The sequence below is a fragment of the Octopus bimaculoides genome, chromosome 2, assembly GCF_001194135.2.
Source record: "Octopus bimaculoides isolate UCB-OBI-ISO-001 chromosome 2, ASM119413v2, whole genome shotgun sequence".
In the NCBI taxonomy this organism is placed as follows: Eukaryota; Metazoa; Mollusca; class Cephalopoda; order Octopoda; family Octopodidae; genus Octopus; species Octopus bimaculoides.
Genome location: NC_068982.1, coordinates 46,795,274 through 46,815,205, shown reverse-complemented (window position 1 = coordinate 46,815,205; position 19,932 = coordinate 46,795,274). Strand labels below are relative to the sequence as shown.

The 19,932-nt window shown below is 35.5% G+C and overlaps 1 protein-coding gene across 6 annotated transcripts in view; it reads left to right on the top strand.

Moving 5' to 3' along the window:
• Window positions 1–19,932, top strand: part of LOC106875928 (tubulin polyglutamylase ttll6) — a 426,314-nt gene that overhangs the window by 231,090 nt on the left and 175,292 nt on the right. For all 6 annotated transcript variants that reach the window (XM_014924247.2, XM_014924246.2, XM_014924244.2 and 3 more), the window contains one exon: window positions 9,379–9,497. In XM_014924247.2, the coding sequence (XP_014779733.1) occupies window positions 9,379–9,497 (119 nt within the window). The remainder of the gene's footprint in view (window positions 1–9,378; window positions 9,498–19,932) is intronic.

Here is a 19,932-nt window from a genome sequence, read left to right as displayed (position 1 = left end):
ATATATATATTTAGATAAAGATAGTTATGGCCAGTCTTTGGAGTTACCCTGTGTTTCACACCCACAAGAGCTTTTCTTCCTTCATTTTGAAGAGAGGTTTATAGGCCACTGGCCATTAGGGTCTGAAGAGACGCTGTGATGCTAAGCACTTTATGGACATGAAGCCCAGGGTAACTCCATAGGCCGGCCGTAATTATCTTCATCTAATTTCTCCACTGCTCTGTAACTTAAAATGTGCTTCTTTTTCGGATTTATGATTTACTGACAATATATATACATATATATATGCAATGTGCTTGAGAAGACTTGTTGAGTCAAGTGAAATCGAAATCATAGTTGTGGCCAGTGCCGCCTGACTGGCACCTGTGCTGGTAGCATCTAATAATTAACATTTGAGCGTGGGCCGATACCAGTGCCCCTTGACTGACTCCTGTTCCCATAGCACCTAAAACACACCATCCAAGCGTGGTCAATGCCAGTACCCCCTGACAGGCTCCTGTGCTGGTGGCACATAAAAAGCACCAACTACACTCATGGAGTGGTTGGCATTAGGAAGGGCATCCCACTGTAGAAACCTTGCCAGATCAGATCGGAGCCTGGTGCAGCCTACTGGCTTACCAACCCTCAGTCAAATTGTCCAACCCATGCTAGCATGGGATCTATTCCATCTCAATCACAGATTTTTTAATTATTTTTTTTTAACTGAACAATTTGAAACTTTGAATAATGGTAGGATTTCTCATGTAGAACACGGTTTCCTCCAAACGTTTTGGACAAAATTTCATATTTTAGAAATTATTTCATGTTAAAGTTGTTGTATTTAGGTAATTTCAATCAATGGCATGTATTTGGTTCAAGAAAACCACTCCTGTTTGTGATAGTAATCAAAGAGGAACAACTTCTGGGTCATCTCTACTAGATGTAGAGTAAACATGATTTACTCTGAACGTTTTTGACAAAATTTCATATTTTAGAAGTTATTTCATGTTAAAGTTGTTGTATTTGGGTAATTTCAATCAATGACGTGTATTCGGTTCAAGAAAACCGCTGCTGTTTGCGATAGTAATCGAAGAGGAACAAGTTTCGGGTCATCTCTACTAAATGTCACCACTCTGTTCTATTTGTACAGCGAGCGAAGACAATGTCACTTTTATCCTTCCTTCCTTTCTAGTCAGCACCATGCATTCCTTAGTCTTTCCCTCCCTTCTACACTATCAACTAGCAACCAGCGATCAAATTTGTCACAGCCACTACAATTACTGTATTTTCCAGTGTATAAGCCACTAATTGTTTTGTTTTACCTTCATGTTTTGATAATTGTTATTTTTTATGTAATAAAGACTTTTATATTGACAAAGTGTGTTTGTTGTTGATTATAATAAGATAAAATCATGACAATAGCAGTACATCTCATAGTTGTAAAATAAGGCATTTTGAAACTACATATTCTTCAACAACAACAAAGTTAGCTGCAGGCTTGTTGCTCTATGGTGTTGATTTTTGAACAGAGTAGTGACATTTAGTAGAGATGACCCGGAAGTTGTTCCTCTTCGATTGTTATTGCAAACAGCAGTAGCTTTCTTGAACGAATACATGTCGTTGATTGGTTGAAATTATGCCAATATGACAACTTTAACAGGAAATAACTTCTAAAATACGAAATTTTGTCAAAAACATCCAGAGTAAATTGTGTTCTATGTGAGAAATTCTACCAGTATTTGAAGTTTCAAACTGTTTAGTTAAAAAAAATTAATTAAAAAATCTGTGATTGAGATGGACTAGATCCCTAGCATGAAAAGCAGATGTTAAATGATGATGATGATATATATACGTATACACACAGTATATATACATACATAATATATATTGATAGTAGTCTCTCATTGTCTGAGAAAAACTGATCTGCAATTTCTTGTTGAACAATGGCAGTGGAGACCTCTGGCATTCTCATTCCTTACACTATATCTCTGCTCACCACTATCAGAGCAGAGATCGTTATCTTCAAGTGCAAGCCCCATGAGTCAGAATGGCTGTTCCAGCATGTCTTTCTCATCATCCTCCAGAGCAACGCCGTTTCCATTTTGTCTGCTGTGATCATGAAGTGGTCCAAATTACAGGAAATTGTGCGTTCCACTCCCTGATGTTGACAAATAGTTTTCTTGCTTATGAATTTGTCACAGTTGACCAATAGAACTATACTCAAACTATACCTTAGGTGTTGAAGTGATAGCAGAGCAACATCAAATGAAGTATTTTGCTCAAGAACACAAAACATGATCCGGACTAGGAATTGAAACCCTGATCTAACAGCTGTGAGTGCAACACCTTAACCATTAAGCGATATATGTATATGTGTGTGTGTATGTATATATATATATATATATATATATATATATATATATTAAAAATGGGGAAGGTGAGTTTATGGGATCCATAAACTGCCCTTCAGGAGACTACCATCATATATTTATACAGAATTTTGTATGTGTGTATATATATATATATATATATATATAGGTGCAGGCGTGGTAAGAAGTTTTCTTCCTGACCACATGGTTCCAGGTTCATTCCCACTGCATAGCAACTTGGGCAAGTGTCTTCTACTATAACCGCGGACCAACCATATCTTTGCGAGTGGATTTGGTAGGTGGAAACTGAAAGAATCCCGTCATGTATAGATATATATATGTGTGTGTCTTTATGTCTGTGTTTGCCCCCCCCCCCCCACTGTTTGACAACCAGTGTTGGCGTGTTTATGTCCCTGTAGCTTAGCAGTTTAGCAAGAGAAACCCATATAATATGCACTAGGCTTAAAATGAAAGTAAGTCCTAGGGTCGATTTATTTGACTAAAATTCTCTGAAGGTGGTGCCCAAGCATGGCCACGGTCTAATGACTAAAACAAGATAAAAGGTACATATATGCATAATACATGTATATGTAAACTGAAGATCAGTTCAAATATGTTTAGGAGACATGTGAACCTCCAAATGATTTTCACTGCAATCTGTAAGGGAGAAAAAAAAACCATGCTTAAGATTAAAGAGGTGTTAAAACTAGAGTCAACCCAGAACATTCCCACTCAGTGAAAGATAGAGAAATTTGACTGATTTCATTGGTCCAGTGGTAGAACATTTGTCATATTCACAAGAGATGTGTGTTCAAGCTCCGTAGGAAACTTTTAACTTTGGTTTTATTCAAAGAGTTTTTAACCTGATATTGATCCACTCTTACTACAGCTTTATTTGATTTGACATTCACTGTTCTTTAAAAAGAATTATTTCAAATTTCCAAAGTTTTAAAAGTTTTATGATGTCAACAACATACAATAACCATTGGTAACAATAAAGTTTCTACAATGGACAGAGAACTTCAAAGGACTGCTTTGGTCAAGTGGTACAACATCTGACATGCTTACAGAAGTTGTGAGTTTGAGTCCCATGGGAAGTCTTCAATTCTTTTTTTTCTATCCAAAGTGTTTTTAACCCTATATTTACTTGCTATTATTTATACCTTTAATTGTTTCAAGATTCACTATTCTTAGAAAGAATTATTCATATTCCCAAAGTTAAAAAAATGTTATGATGTTAACAATATATAGCCAATATATATAGCATATATATATAACGTGGCTGCATGGTAAGAAGCTTGCTTCCTAACCACATGGTTTTGGGTTCAGTCTCTTCTACTATAGCCCCAGGCTGGCCAAAGCCTTGTGAGTGGATTTGGTAGATGGAAACTAGAAGAAGCCTGTTGTATATATATATATATATATATATATGTGTGTGTGTGTGTGTGTTTGTGTCTGTGTCCCCCACCACCACTTCACAATGGTGTTGGTGTGTTTGTGTCCCCATAACTTAGTGGTTTGTCAAAACAGACCGCTAGAATAAGTACCAGGCTTAGCAAGAAATTTAATTACTGGGTTTGATTCATTCAACTAAGAATCCTTCAAGGCAGTGCCCCAGCATGGCCACAGTCTAATGACTGAAACAAGTAAAAGAGAAAGTTAAAAGATTATATGTAGTTGTATTTTATAAATGTAATGTTTTAGCAGAGAAATTCTACTGTTGCTAATTCAATAGCTCATTAAAAACAGAATACTTTGAGTCTAGATGCAGCGTAATTATTTCAGAATATTTTGTGGGTGGGATTCCAATGTTTAAAATGAGCTTGATTCATGACAGAGAAAATTATTTCATGGCAAAATATGACGTCAAACATTTAGAGACAGACAGTATAACCAAACGACATAATTTTATTTTAAGTAAAACACACTCATATGAAATTGCTTCATAATCAATATTTAAAATGTATACACATTTACTGGAATAATAAACATGTGAATACATAACTATATAGATAAAGAAATGGATAGCTAATTGAATAATATGCAGTAAATAGATACCTAATTAGATCAATAATTATAGATTATAATAAATTGGAAAAGTTCATAAATAAATGCAATCTGTGGATGATACATTTGCAAACTTACCCCTGAGATATGTGCAAGCATTTAAATAGTATATGTATGTGAACATTTAAATAGTGTATGTATGTGAATATTTCTACATAAAAATTTTAAAGATACAAACATACATATGTCCACACATTTTATATACTTTCATACATTAATACATGCAAACATACATACATACGTACATACATACATACATACATACGTACATACATACATATCTGCCTGCCTATCTGTCTATATCTGTCTCTCTATGTGTTTTTGTATGTATTTATCTATTTACCTGTGTGTGTGTGTGTGTGTGTGTGCGTGTGCGCATGCGCAAGTGTGTGTAAACTTTTATTCACTAATTACGTTGGCAGTTGCCATAGTGCAAATTGTAATTGTGTTAGTATGAATACCTACTCTTTAGAATAGCTTAATTAACAACGTAGTTTATAATACACCCACCACTAGTAAAACTCATATAGGTTTAATAGTCCACATGTGTGTGTGTGTGTGTGTGTGTGTACCTATGTGTATGTACGTATGTATATATATACATATAACAAGCAAATTAGCTAGTTAGGAAAATCTATACAAGAGATCAAAGCAGTATTTATACTGAGAAGTAGTGTTTAATGTCACCTAAACATGAGTGTTCCCTAGGAACTGATGATACTGCTATTTTAACCCCCAGGAGGATGCCTCCTCCAGCTGATTATTCAGTGCACATTGCACTTTATATACATTGCAAGCGGGGAGAGAATTCTTTTCTATTTCAGCCACAAGACCACCAGACTGAACAGTTTCAACCTCTTTATAGTCATCCTCAATGATGGATACTTGTTCAGAAGCAATAGCATTAATTCACTCCAGCTTGCAATATATAGGAAATAAATGACACACAGTTGCTGATCTTGCAACAAGCAAATTAGCTAGTTAAGAAAATTTCTATAAGAGATCAAAGCAGAAGATTATCTGTCACCAAGGATGGCCATAAAGAAATTGAAACCATATGGTCTGGTGTTTAAAATGTTTATATTGAAGGAGAGGTTAGAAATTCAGTTGCTAATGTTTTTAACTAAATTCTTATAAACTATGGGGTGATGGCAGGAACCTACATAATATAAGCTAAGTCTATCGTTGGGCTTTCTATAGGGTTTATAAATATTCTTATTTAAATCTAAAGAAACATCTAGGAAATTGACAACCATCAGATTGGTACCTATTGTTATGCTAAGATCGAATGTTTTCATCATTTGGATAATGTCCTTCCTAAACCAATCTTGTGCTGGTCCATTAGTGTTTGTGGTTAAAGCTAGAGCATCATCTTTGTAAATGGCAAAATATATACCATGCAGAGTGGGTTAAGACAACCAATACAGAGGGTGCCTTCGATGTGAGCATGGGATCATATGATGGAGCAGGCAAATGCTATCTCATTGGACTATTCTTACTCGATACGTTGGGTAAAATTTTTCCTGGTATATCGCAAAGACTGCACTTTCCACTGCCGTTGGTGTAAGGCTTAGACTTGGCCAAGATCTTCCAGTGAATCTTATAGCTGACACCTTTTTCTTTTAAGGACCATATATAACTGGATAATTTGGTTGTTTTCTTTTTATCCCAGTGTCTAAAGCTGAAGGTGTGCTTGTTTTCAAATATTGTTGTTCTGTAAATATACTACGTGTCATCATTATGCAAAATAAACTTGAACTTTAATTATATTTCAGTTTTAAAGCTTAAGTCTTCAATGAAATCTAATCAAAAGTTTTTCTTAAAAACTTCGATAAATAAACTAAGAAATACAATTGAAAGATGCATCTGTTTCTTCTGTAATGATAGCAAAACAATCTCTTTGCATATCATAAAAATGTGATTAACTTGGAAATCCATCTGAAAGCATTTAATGACTTAGTGTGTCAGGCAACGTTTCACTAATTGGTGAAGAGGATACAGGAACTACTCAATAGAAAATCCATTCTATTAGCAATTGGATCTCTCTCTATCTCTTTCATTTTATAAAGACTACACATTTGATAAGATATTGTCATGTACATGGTGAACTGTGAGAATCAGAATGATGATATATATTCATTCTTAATATGTTCTAGCAAATTCAAATGTGAATATGTTAATCACTATTGCATCTCATTGGTGGAGAACAGCTTCATTCGGAAGGTGTGCTCATAACACACTTGATTCATTACAGTAAGAGGACTTTGAGACACCCTGTGTTTTGACTTTGTTATGTCTCCTCAGTTAAATTAGCTAACCCAGACAAGAGTTTTTAGCTCTTGTTTATACATTCGGTAAACAAATTATTTGCTAATGCATGCAAATGTTGGCAAAGCAATAATAAATCATGATGCACATAGTTAACAGCAAGAATCAAAATAACGACAAATATATTGGTTTCAAATTCTGACACAAAGCCAGCAGTTTCAGGGAAGTGGGCAAGTCAATTACACTGATTCTCCAGTGCTCAACTGATATTTATTTGATTAGTGTTGAAAGGAGGAGAAGAAAAGTTGACCTTGGTGGTGTTTGAACTTAGAAAGTAAAGATAAACCAAATGCTGCTCAGCATTTTGCCCAGCATGCTAACGATTCTGCCACCTCGCCACCCTAGTGATGACAAACATATTAATTCTTAAGACATTTCAGCAAATAAGAATATGAATATGTTAATCACTGTTGTACTTCATCATCAGAGAACAACTTCTTTCAGATGATTGTTTGTTCATAACACACTCAATTCATTTTGATAGTGATGACTTTGTGATGCCTGGTCTTTTGACTTTGTTATATCTTCTCAACCAAATCTACACCATGTTAATGAGTCCAGCCCGTTTTTCATTCTTGTTTGTACCTTCAACAAACAAATTATTTGTTTATGCATGCTGATATCTGATTACTGATAATAAATTTTTGTGTGCAGTAGAGCTGGCACTTGGAGGTGCAAGGCCCAGGTAAAGAATTATCAGTGGGGTTCTCTACTCTTTAAGAGCTGAAGATTGATGTCTTAGTTAAAAAGTGTTCAGCATCAACCATTAGCCAATCAAAAAGTATTGATGCTCAACCATTAGCCACAATGATATACTAAAATTTCATCATTGAGTGCTCTACTTTAGCGTGTGCATGGGGCACTTTCTTGGTGTGGGATCTAGTTTGAACAAATCTAATTGGCTTAAAATTGGCCCTGGCATGCAGTAGGGAATCTGAGAGGAGATGCTGGTTCCCAATAATAAAACGTAACAGTGATTAGCATATTCATGTCAGAATCTGTTGGTGTCTCTGTTAGAAACAGTCTTGAGGTTGACACTGTTCTTGTTATTCAATTATCATAGTTTTATTGCGTGCTTTTACTGCTCTACCAAATGTGGTTCTGTGCACTTTGGCATGTGCAGTATTTTGTTTTGGTTTTGGTATTTTGGTACTACCTTTTACCTTTTACTTGTTTCAGCCATTAGATTGTGGCCATGCTGGGGCACTGCCTTGAAGAATTTTTAGTTGAACGAATTGACCTCAGTACTTCTTTCTCTCTTTTTAAGCCTGGTACTCATTCTATTGGTCTCTTTTGCTGAACCACTAAGTTACGGGGATGTAAACACACCAAGATCGGGTTGTCAAGCAGTGGTGGGAGACATCCTCCAACACAAAGACACACACACACACACACAACGGGTTTCTTTCAGTTTTCATCTACCAAATCCACTCACAAGGCTTTGTTCAACCTAAGGCTGTAGATAAAAATATTTGCCCAAGGTGCCACACAGTGGGACTGAGCCCAGAGCCATGTTATTCGGAAACAAACTTCTTACCACACATCCATGCCAGCACCCATACTACATTATAGGGAAATGACCCAATATAATATGTGTACATTGCTTAGTTGTGTTCTTATCTGAATGTTGTGTGTATTTGTAAGTGCAGGTGTTTCACTAATGTATTTGTCTGCATGTTTTCTGATCATTCCCAAAGCATCTGTTAATATTGGAATAGATGAAATTTTTGAGGCACTCCATTTGGATTATCTCTATTTCCAGGTCTTTACATTTAGATAATTTCTCCATCTCTTCGACAGATTCATTATCATCTGTTGGGACTGATATGTTGATTATGAGGGTTCCTCCTCTTCCAATTCCCCTTCTTCCTTCTCTCTTCCACCTTCTCCTCCCCTTCCTCCTCCTCATCATTATTGTCATCGTCGTCATTGTCATCATCATCATCATCATCATCATCATCATTGTAATGGTGGCAAGCTGGCAGAATCATTAGTGTTCCAAACAAAATGTTTAGTGGCATTTTGTCCACCTTTATGTTCTGAATTCAAATTCGGTCAAGGTCGACTTTGCCTTTCATCTTTTTTAGGGGTCAATAAAATAAGTACCAGACAAGTACTGGGTCAATATAATCAACTAGCATCTGCCCCCAAAATTTCAGGCCTTGTGCCTATATTAGAAAGGATTAGCAGAATCGTTAGCATGCTGGGCAAAATGCTTAGCAGTACTTCACCTGCTGCTACATTCTGAGTTCAAATTCCACCAAGATCGACTTTGCTTTTCATCCTTTTGGGGTTGATAAATTAAGTACCAATGAAACATTTGGGTGGATGCAATTGACAAGTCCCCCTCCTCCAGCAAATTTCAGGCCTTGTGCCTATAGTAGAAAGGATTCTTCTTCTTCTGCTTCTTTTTCTTCTTCTTCTTCTTCTTCTTCTTCTTCTTCTTCTTCTTCTTCTTCTTATTATTATTATTATTATTATTATTATTATTATTATTATTATTATTATTATTCTTATTATTATCATTATTATTATTAATAATTTCTTATTTTCTTGCAGTATTTGTGTACGTAATCACAAAATTGGATTTAAAAAAAAAAAGCAAAAACAAGCCTAATATTATTTCTTTACATAGTTAGACGTATGACAAAGAAATTTGGATTCAAGGAAGTTGGTGAAAATGATGACTGGATACTATACTGGACAGATTATTCCGTTGCTCTTGAACGTGTTATGGACATGAAAAGTTATCAAGTGAGTATTCTTCAATAAAAAGCCATTTATTTATTTAAAAAAGCAATTATGAAATGAAAGAAAATTAATATTGATTTCTAACATAATGACATGATCATGAATTGTGGGGCAGAAAACAGTTGATGATTAAATTGGCCTCTACACTTGGTGAGTGTTTATCGTATCTGTCTTAAAATGATGAAAACTAAAGCTAACCTCTGTGCAGTTTGAATCCAAAATGATAACATCAAATGATTATATACTGCAGCATATTTTGTATGATGGTCTGATAATTCTTTCTACTATAGGCACAAGGCTTGAAATTTGTGGGAAGGGGACTAGTTGATTACATCAACTCCAGTGTTTCACTGGTACTTAATTTATCGACCCCCGAAAGGATGAAAGGCAAAGTTGACCTGAATGTGAAGACAGATGAAATGCTACTACCCAGCATGCTAATGATTCTTCCAGCTTGCCACCTTTTTCATAATAATAATAATGATAATAATTAATCCTTTCTATTAAAAACAAGACCTGAAATTTGGTGTGAGAGGACTAGTCGATTACATCAACCCTGAAAGGATAAAAGGCAAGGTTGACCTTGGTTGAATTTGATCTCAAAACATAAAGATGGATGAAATGCTGCACAACATCTCACCCAGCATGCTAACAATTCTGCTAGCTTGCCACCTTAATATTAATTAATAATAATAATAATAATAATAATAATGTGAACACCACCACTAATGCCATCAATGAGGATAAAAAGGAAAACGAAGATAATGCAAATAATGAGACAAAAAAAAAAAGAAAATAATGGCTATGATGAAGGATAAACCAAATAGAGAGCAGAGCATGTAATAATAGTCTGTGTTGTTTACTAATCTAAGTGTTAATGTTAAGCAAAGGTAAAAATCAGTTGAGACATATTTCCTCTGGTTTGGGAAGGATACTTTGATCAATATGGAGAGATATTTTTATTTTCTTTAGAAGTGAGAGCTGTTTTAATGGCAATTGTTAGTGTCAATGCCTACCATATTTCCAGGCTATAATTTGCTCTGTATTCTTCTTTTTATAACAATTGCTAACTGGTACTAGGTAAAAGACTGAAAGATTAAGAGAAAATTGGAAAGGAATGATGAAATCAGGAACTAAAGAGTTCTCATATTTTCCTTTTCATGTTTTTCTTTTCATGTTTCTCACTTTTTTAATTTTTTTTTTACTTAGAAGCAGATGTTTTGGAAATACATGAATTCTTCTATTGGTTGCCAGTGTAAACAGACTAATATCATTGGAGATTTTAGTACTTTTAACTGGAGACCTCACAGCAGATAGAATAAAATGTAGTTATTGAATTATATCTGGGGAAAGGCAGCAGGGGGTAGATAACGAGAGTGACGAGTTCCATAAACTAGTGAATTGTATTCTTTTCTACTCTAGGCACAAGGCCCATCTACTGAATTGTATTGATACCATTAAAAACTTTGTCTTCACACATGATGGAATATTCCTTCTTGAGTACTTCACAAAATTGCACAGCATTAGCATATTAACCTTTTTGATACCAACCTGCCTGAGAGCAGCATAGTTCTATGGTATAAACTTGCTGTTTTAATGTAATCTGTCATAAATTAAAACGTTCATCAAAGTCTCACGTGAATTTATATTCCAAACCCAACATTAATCCTTTCCATAATAGGTACAAAGTCTGAAATTTTTTAGGGGAGGTGGGGGTCTAATCAATTACATCAACCCAAGGGCTCAACTGGTATTTATTCCATCAACCGCCAATGGACAAAAGGCAAAGTTGAATTTGAACTCAGAATGTAGAGACAGATGAAATACTGCTGTTTTCTCTGGCATGTTAATGATTCTGCCAGTTTGCCACCGTTCAAACCCAACATTAATAATGGCTTCAAACTTGGGCACAAAGCCAGCAATTTTGGGGTAAAGAGTCAGTCGATTACATTGACCCCAGTGCTCAACTGGTATATATTTTATTGACCTCTGAAAGGATGAAAGGCAAAGTCAACCCCAGTGAAATTTGAATTCAGAATGTGAAGTCAGACGAAATGTCATTAAGCACTTTGCCTGACATGATAATGCTTATGCCAGCTGGCTGCCCTAAACTCAATATGGTTGGAAAGCAAACTTCTTACCACACAGCCATGTCTGTGCCTGCATGTATTCGTGCATTTTCTAGTGCTCAGGATAGATGCTTAAATGCTTAAGGCACAACGCCAGCTATTTTGAGAGTCAAGACCATTGATCCCAGTTCTTGACTAGTATTTTATTTTCATGATTCCAAAATGTTGTTCTTGGTAAGATTTGAATTCAAAACATAATGAGCTGGAATGAATGTCATTAATCGATTTTTCTAATGATTTTGCCAATCCACTGTGTCTACAATATACACATCTTTCCTTTTTATAGTGAAAGGATTGGGAAAACCATTCCAGTGTAATATTCTTTAGAATTATTGTATGAAGATCAGTTCTTCAGCAGTACCCTCAATGGCAACAGCAACAACAACAAAACCAACAATTACAACAACAACAACAACAACAACAGGGTTATGGGACCCTCTGAGATATGCTTTAATTAATCAGTTTTTTTTTTCATTGTCTTCAAATAGGAGGTTTGCATTTGTTTGAAAATAACCATGGTGTGTCGGAAGTGAAATTTTGTCTGTGTTTAGAGAGAGACTGACTAATAATTCTAAGTAAAGACCAAAGAGACTTAATTACATTAAAATTGACTTAAGCTTTGAAGCTGGTGGCCAATTACCTTTCTAACATGATCACAGATTGCTCAACAGTGCATTATAAATGGATAGGTTTAATTAGATATTGATGGAGTAATGTTTGAATGTATTTATTCAATTTTCTTTCTTCTTTTTTCTTTTTCTTTTTTTTTTTTCAATTAAACGGCTACATACTTTCTCTCTGGTCTTTTGGTTCCATTTCAAAGTATAGATAATGCCAGTTATTAGTAGTTTAGTTGATAGTACACAATGTATAGCTACACCAGGTTAGTACATTGCCCTCATCCATTCACTATTTTCAGTTATATAGCCTTAGATACTTGTGTTTACATTGTTCACTCCTTTTTCTGTCTGTCTCTCTCTCCTTCTCTCTTACTGTCTTTTCTCTCTCTCTCTCTCTCTCTCTCTCATACACATTTCATTGGTCTTTGAGAATAATTCAGAAGTACAAATACTCCAGGCCAGAAACTACTTTCCAGAAATAACTTCATGTTGTCGTCCATCTATTGCGATTTACTTTCAACAAAGAAACTACACGATAAATATATATGATGCACAAACAGACACACACACACGCACACGCACACACACACACACACACACACACACACACACACACACACACACCAATAATAGCAGTGTGTGTTAGTGTATTGTTTACTATAGTATGTATAGTATTCTTTCTTTAGTATACTGTATTTGTATATTGTTAGTTTAATGTTTGTTATAGTGTGTTAGTATACTTTTTGTTACACTGAATTAGAATACAGTATTAGTGAAGTGCCTAACATACTAATGCTGTAATGAATTATACTTTTCAGTAAGTTGTGTAAGCATACTAGTAGTGAAACATTTAGTGTTCACATATTGTTCAATATTTTGTATTAGACTGAGTTATAATGTTAAATATATTCCTTATTATACTGTATTAGAATTGTTTCTGATTTTGGCACAAAGCCAGCAGTTTTGAGGAGAGTGTTTTAGTCAATAGCATTGATCCCAGTACTTGCTAATTATTTTCTTTTCGACCACCCCCGGAGAGATGAATGACAGGGTTGACCTCGGTAAGATTTGGACTCAGAATGTAAAGAACCAGAAAGAATCACTAAGTCCTTTCTCTTGTGCTGTAAAAACTATGCCAGCTCGTCACCTTGTATGAGAATGCTATGTTAATGAAATGACTAAGGCAGTGAGCTGGCAGAATTGTTAGCAGGCCAGGCAAAATGCTTAGCAATATTTTGTCCATCTTGGCATTCTGAGTTCAAATTCCACCAAGGTTGACTTTGCCTTTCATCCTCCCAAGGTCAATAAAATAAGTATCAGTTGAGTACTGGCATCGATGTAATCGACTTTTCCCCTCCCCTGAAATTGGTGGCCTTGTGCCAAAATTTGAAATCAATATTAATGTAATGACTGGTATGCTGTATTAGTATACTGTTTAGAAGAGTGCATTAGTACCCTTTATATAATTTGTTAGTATATATACTGAGTAGATACTGTCATAAAGAAGTGCTGCTCACTAACTGTAGAGGGATTCTGTGGAAGAGATAGACCTAGGAAGACATAGGACAAGGTAGTGAAATATGATATTCGGATGTTGGATCTCACAGAAGTGATGACAAGTGACTGAAACCTTTGGTGATTTGTTGTGCTTGAGATGACACATCGAGCTACTTGTGGCTAGTGCAGGTGACATGTAAAAGGCACCTGTACCAGTAATACAAAACAACAGTCATGTCAGTGACATGTAGAAGGCACCTGATACACACTGTGGTTGGTGTCAGGAAGGGCATCCGGCCATAGAAACCAAGTTAAAACTGACTGAAGCCTGGTGCAGCTCTCCAGCTTACCAGTTTCAGTCAAACTATCTAACCTGTGCCAGCATGGGAAACAAACATTAAACAATTATGATGATGATATATTTTCTACTAGTATACTTTGTTTTTAGTGGAGGCCCAATGGCCCAGTGGTTAGGGCAGTGGACTCGTGGTCATAGGATCGCGGTTTCGATTCCCAGACCGGGCGTTGTGAGTGTTTATTGAGCGAAAACACCTAAAGCTCCACGAGGCTCCAGCAGGGGATGGTGGTGAAACCTGCTGTACTCTTCCACCACAACATTCTCTTACTTCCTGTTTCTGTTGTGCCTGTATTTCAAAGGGGCCAGCCTTGTCACACTGTGTCACGCTGAATATCCTCGAGAACTATGTTAAGGGTACACGTGTCTGTGGAGTGCTCAGCCACTTGCACATTAATTTCATGAGCAGGCTGTTCCGTTGATCGGATCAACTGGAACCCTCGACGTCGTAAGCGACGGAGTGCCAACACACACACACACTCTTTTTTTTAATACAGTGTGTGAGTATTTTATTTTATTTATTTTATTATTTTAATTTGATGAAGCAGCAGCAACAACCGAGACAAAGTCTAGTATAAAGACTCATATTTATCTTCTGTATTTCTATCTTTTTGAGGGTAATTTTTATTGTAGATTTTCAAAACAAATTGGTATATTTTTTTCATCTGAGAACTATTACTAAGCAAAGTGAAATTGTAAATGTGATGTGTGATGTTCTGTGGTTATTGATAGAATTGTTATACTTGGGTAACTCCTGGTCTTAGCTCATTGGGCAGTTTTCATTAAACTCTGAGGAGACTAATAATGGCCTTTATCAAAACCACATATAGTTTTTGTATGAGCTGTTTAAATAGGGAATATATTGGTTTGCCATGTGGAAGCAGTAAAGGCAATTCATTGGAGAAAGAGAGAGAGAGAGACAGAGAGAGGGAGTGAAAGAAAAGTGAGAGAGAAGGGTGAAAGAAAGATGGAGAATACTGAATAAGGAAAGGGGAATTAGCAAGCTGTTAGTTGACCAAGCAACCTGGCACAATTCACATCTCTTGTTTGCAACACACCATCTTTTACTATCTAGCTGAAAAACTATATTGCACCCTTCAATCTTCAATGATAAATTATATGATCTGCAATACGATATGAAACATCTATGCTGCTGTAGTTTGGCCATCTTGTTTTACCTGCAAAATTTCCTTAACTTTTTTTACCCCACCATCTTAAAAAATAATTCTTTCAGTTATACTACAGGCACAAGGCCTGAAATTTTGGTGGAGAGGGCTAGTCGATTGCATTGACCCTGATACTCAACTGATGCATATTTTATTGACCCTGAAAGAATGAAAGGCAAAGTCAACCTCAGTGAACTGAGAATGTTAAGTTAGAAGAAAGGTCACTAAGTATTTGTTCAGGATGCTAATGATTCTGCCTTTATCAAGTATATCTTAGGCCTGCAAGTACCCAGCCAAGTGACTGGGTGTTATCCAAATATCTGTTTCCCCAGTTATGTGTTGCTGCTAACTGAAGGAGCTTCTTTGTGGTTGTCTGATGTCCTGTTAAAGATAGTATGTTAGTATGTTGTGTAGTGGAGGTGCAGGACTTAGTGGTTAGGGTGTTGGACAAATGATTGCAAGATAGTGGTTTGATTCTTAGACTGGGCAATGTGTTGTGTTCTTCAGCAAAACACTTCATTTCATGTTGCTCCAGTCCACTCAGCTGGCAAAAATGGGTAATCCTGCGATAGTCTGATATCTTGTTCTGGTGGGTAGTATATACCCCATGGAAACTGGGAAACCAGCTCTTATGAGTCAGCATGACTTGAGAAAGAGACTAAACTTTTAGTATGTTGTGTCAGTATACCAGTTTGTGTATTAATGAACATTAAGACCTGAGGAGTTTAGTAACAACTTGAGCCCGCTGTTAGAATTTGTGTAAGCAATTTAACAAGAGAATAAATTGGTTTGTCTTGGGAAAGAGTTAGGGTCTAATGTCTTTGGGAGGGTCCTTCATTAAAGAGAAATATCTTTTCCATGGTGTAGAGAAGGAAGAATAGAAAAGACAGATAGGCAAAAAGACAAATAAATAGATGAACAGAGAGACAGTGGTGTATAATGGAGGGAGAATGGGTATTGAAACACATGTAGGTAGAGTTACAATTGTCGTAATAGGGAGATAATTTGTTGTTATTGGGAGTTAATCAACAAGAAAACTGGAAAACAAGCAAGGTGAAAATCAGAAGATGAGGATAACAAATTTGAAAAGTTTGGTAGGTGGGTAGTTAAAGTCAGTATAAGGAGTATTAATTGTCCATGAAGTATCTCTTTTCTTTATGGTCCTAGACCTCATTATCGAATCTAGTAACCTTGATCTCTCTGTCTGTATGGTTCGGCATATCCTAGAGTGTGGCCATTTCATCATTCCCTGTGACCTTTTCAACTGAATGTTTATACCAACTCTTTCCTGTCTATATTTTATTAAGTTAGCATAATTTTCGGTGTATAAAACCCCCAATTCTGCAATTAATATTGTTTTTAAATGTTACAGAGGTAATGAAATTCACTGAGTTTAATAATGTACAAGACTATAAGTACGATAGACTGATAGACATAAACTCCAGTTGACTTATTGGTGAAGAAGTGTGCCTCCAAAAGTTAAGTTACACTATGCTAGTAGATTGTTCAGGCATTAAACTTCTTCCTTTAGCATAACCTGTGTAAGATGAAACAAATTATAGTAATATGCTTTAACAACTCAGCTATAATTGAAGCTAAAGCACATATCTGCAGTAGAAGCATTTATAATCCATGTACAATCAGACACATTCACATATAATCTCAGTGTATATTTTAAAAGCTGCTTTTCATTAAAATAAAATGTATAGCTTTATCACTTGTTGATACTTTTACTGTTTGTATTAACTGTTTTCATATATTTATACATTTCATATATTTCATTGGCAATTGAAAGCTATAAAAACCAATATAATTCCATTGCTAGTATTTCAAATGTCAATCCACATTACAAAGATTTTGTTGGATGCAACAAGTTTAACGACAGAAAAGTATTGCTTGTTTATATTTATTTTTCTTTTACACAAGTGTTTGGAACTGCATGAAAATGAATTGGTAGCTAGGTTTTCCATCTGTTATGTTCAGTTTTTCTTTTTTCTGATTTTTCCTCTGTGTGGGTGTTAACATAGAAAAAAAAAATCACACACACTATTAACTGAGAGATGCACATTGCTTTAAACTTGAGAGAGAATAATTTTTTAAAAGTTTTTATTTATAAAACTATTTAAAATTAAAGTAGATAAAGCTTAACGGGAGCTATCTTCGTTAATTTGCATATAATATTCATCAACAGAAAAGCAGTTGAATAACGCAGAAAGTGAACAGTAGCACTAAATACTTCCATGAAGCAGAAACGTTAATAAAGTTGAAATGCATAACATATGACATTTAGAAACCAATCTCCATCATGAGATATTCAAGTATAACCTAACCACTTTGCTGCACTTAATGATAGATTTCAAACACTTGCAGAATACAGTGTACTTCACAAATATGAACTATTATTCAACAAAAGTCAGTAATTTGCTAGGAATAAATATGATGAACTTAACAAAATTTTCCAATTATGAATCAGCTGAAATTGTTCATGGAAAATTTGGCATCAGTTTAGATGTGACCATTACCAGAACTTTATGAAAGAAAATTGAATTTGCATACGTTTCTGAGCAATAGAATTTATTGGGCAATTTACACTGAAAGAGAGGTTTCATGGATCAATCAATGATTAACTGCATTTTTAAGGAAGCGTGCAACCGAGGTACACAAACTTGAATTTAAATGCATAATTCAAGTGCACAAACTTCGAATGTTCGTATTGCAATATTATCTGAGATTATTCAAACTATAGCTACCGAAGAATGTCCCAGATACTTTTGGCTGGAGGTAAGAAACTGTTATCCAGCCTTGACATCAGATATGGAAAGATAATATATGCAGGTATGAAGGTAGAAACTTGTTTCTTATGGTGTAGTCTGTGGGGTAGTTGGTGTTAGGAAGGGCATCCAGCTGTAACAACCATCCCAGAACAGACAGAGCAGCCTGGTGTGGTTTTCTACTTGGCTGTTTCCTATCAAACTGTCCAACCCATGCCAGCATAGAAGGCAGGCATTAAACGATGACGACAACGACAACAATGATGATGATGATTTATCTTTATCAACTGCAATGATCTTGATAACATTGATGTTGATTGGATCAAGTGTTCACTCAAGATGGACCCAGTCTATGATGCAGTTAGATTTGTACTCTACAGACAGTGGCTCTTTCCACTTTGTTTATATATGGTTTATATAGCATGCTAAGCCTACATTTACCTAGAGTGCATAGGACAAATCCAACTCATCAGATACTTTTCCCAGTACCTGATGAGATGGGTTTGTCCTATGCATATCAGTATCTATATCTATCTGTCTATCAATATGTCTGTCTGTCTTCCTGTCCATCCATCCAGCCATCTATGCTGGCTGGTCAAACCATGCCATCATGAAAAACGGTTGTTAAAAGATGATGATGATGATATATATATATATTTACTTTGTATTATATTATACTCATTTATTGTGCTTTTAATTATTAGTTTTTCTATATGTGACAGTGGATTTTCATCGATGAATTCATGAACCTTGGTTCTTTTCCCTAAAACTATATATTTATATATATTTTACTCTGTAAAGCTCAATTTAATTTTAATTTTTTATAAATTGATTTTAATTGAGTTTTTACCTGTAATTTTGGATTTTGTCCCTAATATTATTATATGTATATATATATATATATATATATATATATATTCCTTCATTGGACACTAAACTCTGCTTGTGAAGACCTGTTGAGGCAAGTGAAATCAAAATTGAAATCAAATTCGATGACTGCACTGCGTGACTGGCATCCGTGCTAGTGGACTGCTAAGAGCACCATCCGAGCGTTATCGTTGCCAGAGCAGCTTACTGGCTCCCCTGCCGGTGGCATGTAAAAAGCACCATTCGAGTGTGATCGTTACCAGCGTCGCTTTACTGGCACTTGTGCCAGTGGCATGTGAAAAAAATATTCAAGTGAGGTCGTTGCCAGTGCCCCCGACTGGCTCCTGTGCAGGTGACACATAAAAAATACCATTTGAGCGTGACTGTTGCCAGTACCACCTGACTGACCCTCATGCCGGTGGCACATAAAAGCACCCACTACACTCTAGGAGTGGTTGGCGTTAGGAAGGGCATCCAGCTGTAGAAACTCTGCCAGATCAGATTGGAACCTGGTGTAGCCATCTGGTTCGCCAGTCCTCAGTCAAATTGTCCAACCCATGCCAGCATGAAAGAAGTATAAAAAATCGCATTATTTATGGGATGACCCAATATATTGCGAGAGAGAGTGTATGCATATGTATAAATAGTATCTATAATGCATATTATATATGTTATATATATGTATGCATTATGTGTGTATGTATATATTTATATATATGTATATATACATTATATATGTATGTATATAAATGTGTGTTATAATATATATGTATGTGTGTATGTATACATATATATCTGTATATAAGATACATTCTAATATATATATATATTGAGAGGGAGAGAGATAAGGAGAGACTAAGAGAGAGAGTGAGGAAGAGACAGAGTGAGAGAAAGAAGGAGAAAAGAAGGAAAGGGAGAAAGAAGGGGAAAAGCATATATATATATATGTGTATATGTGTATGCATGTATGGTTATAGATATGTGCACACATATATAAATAAATATATCATATATATATATATATATATATATA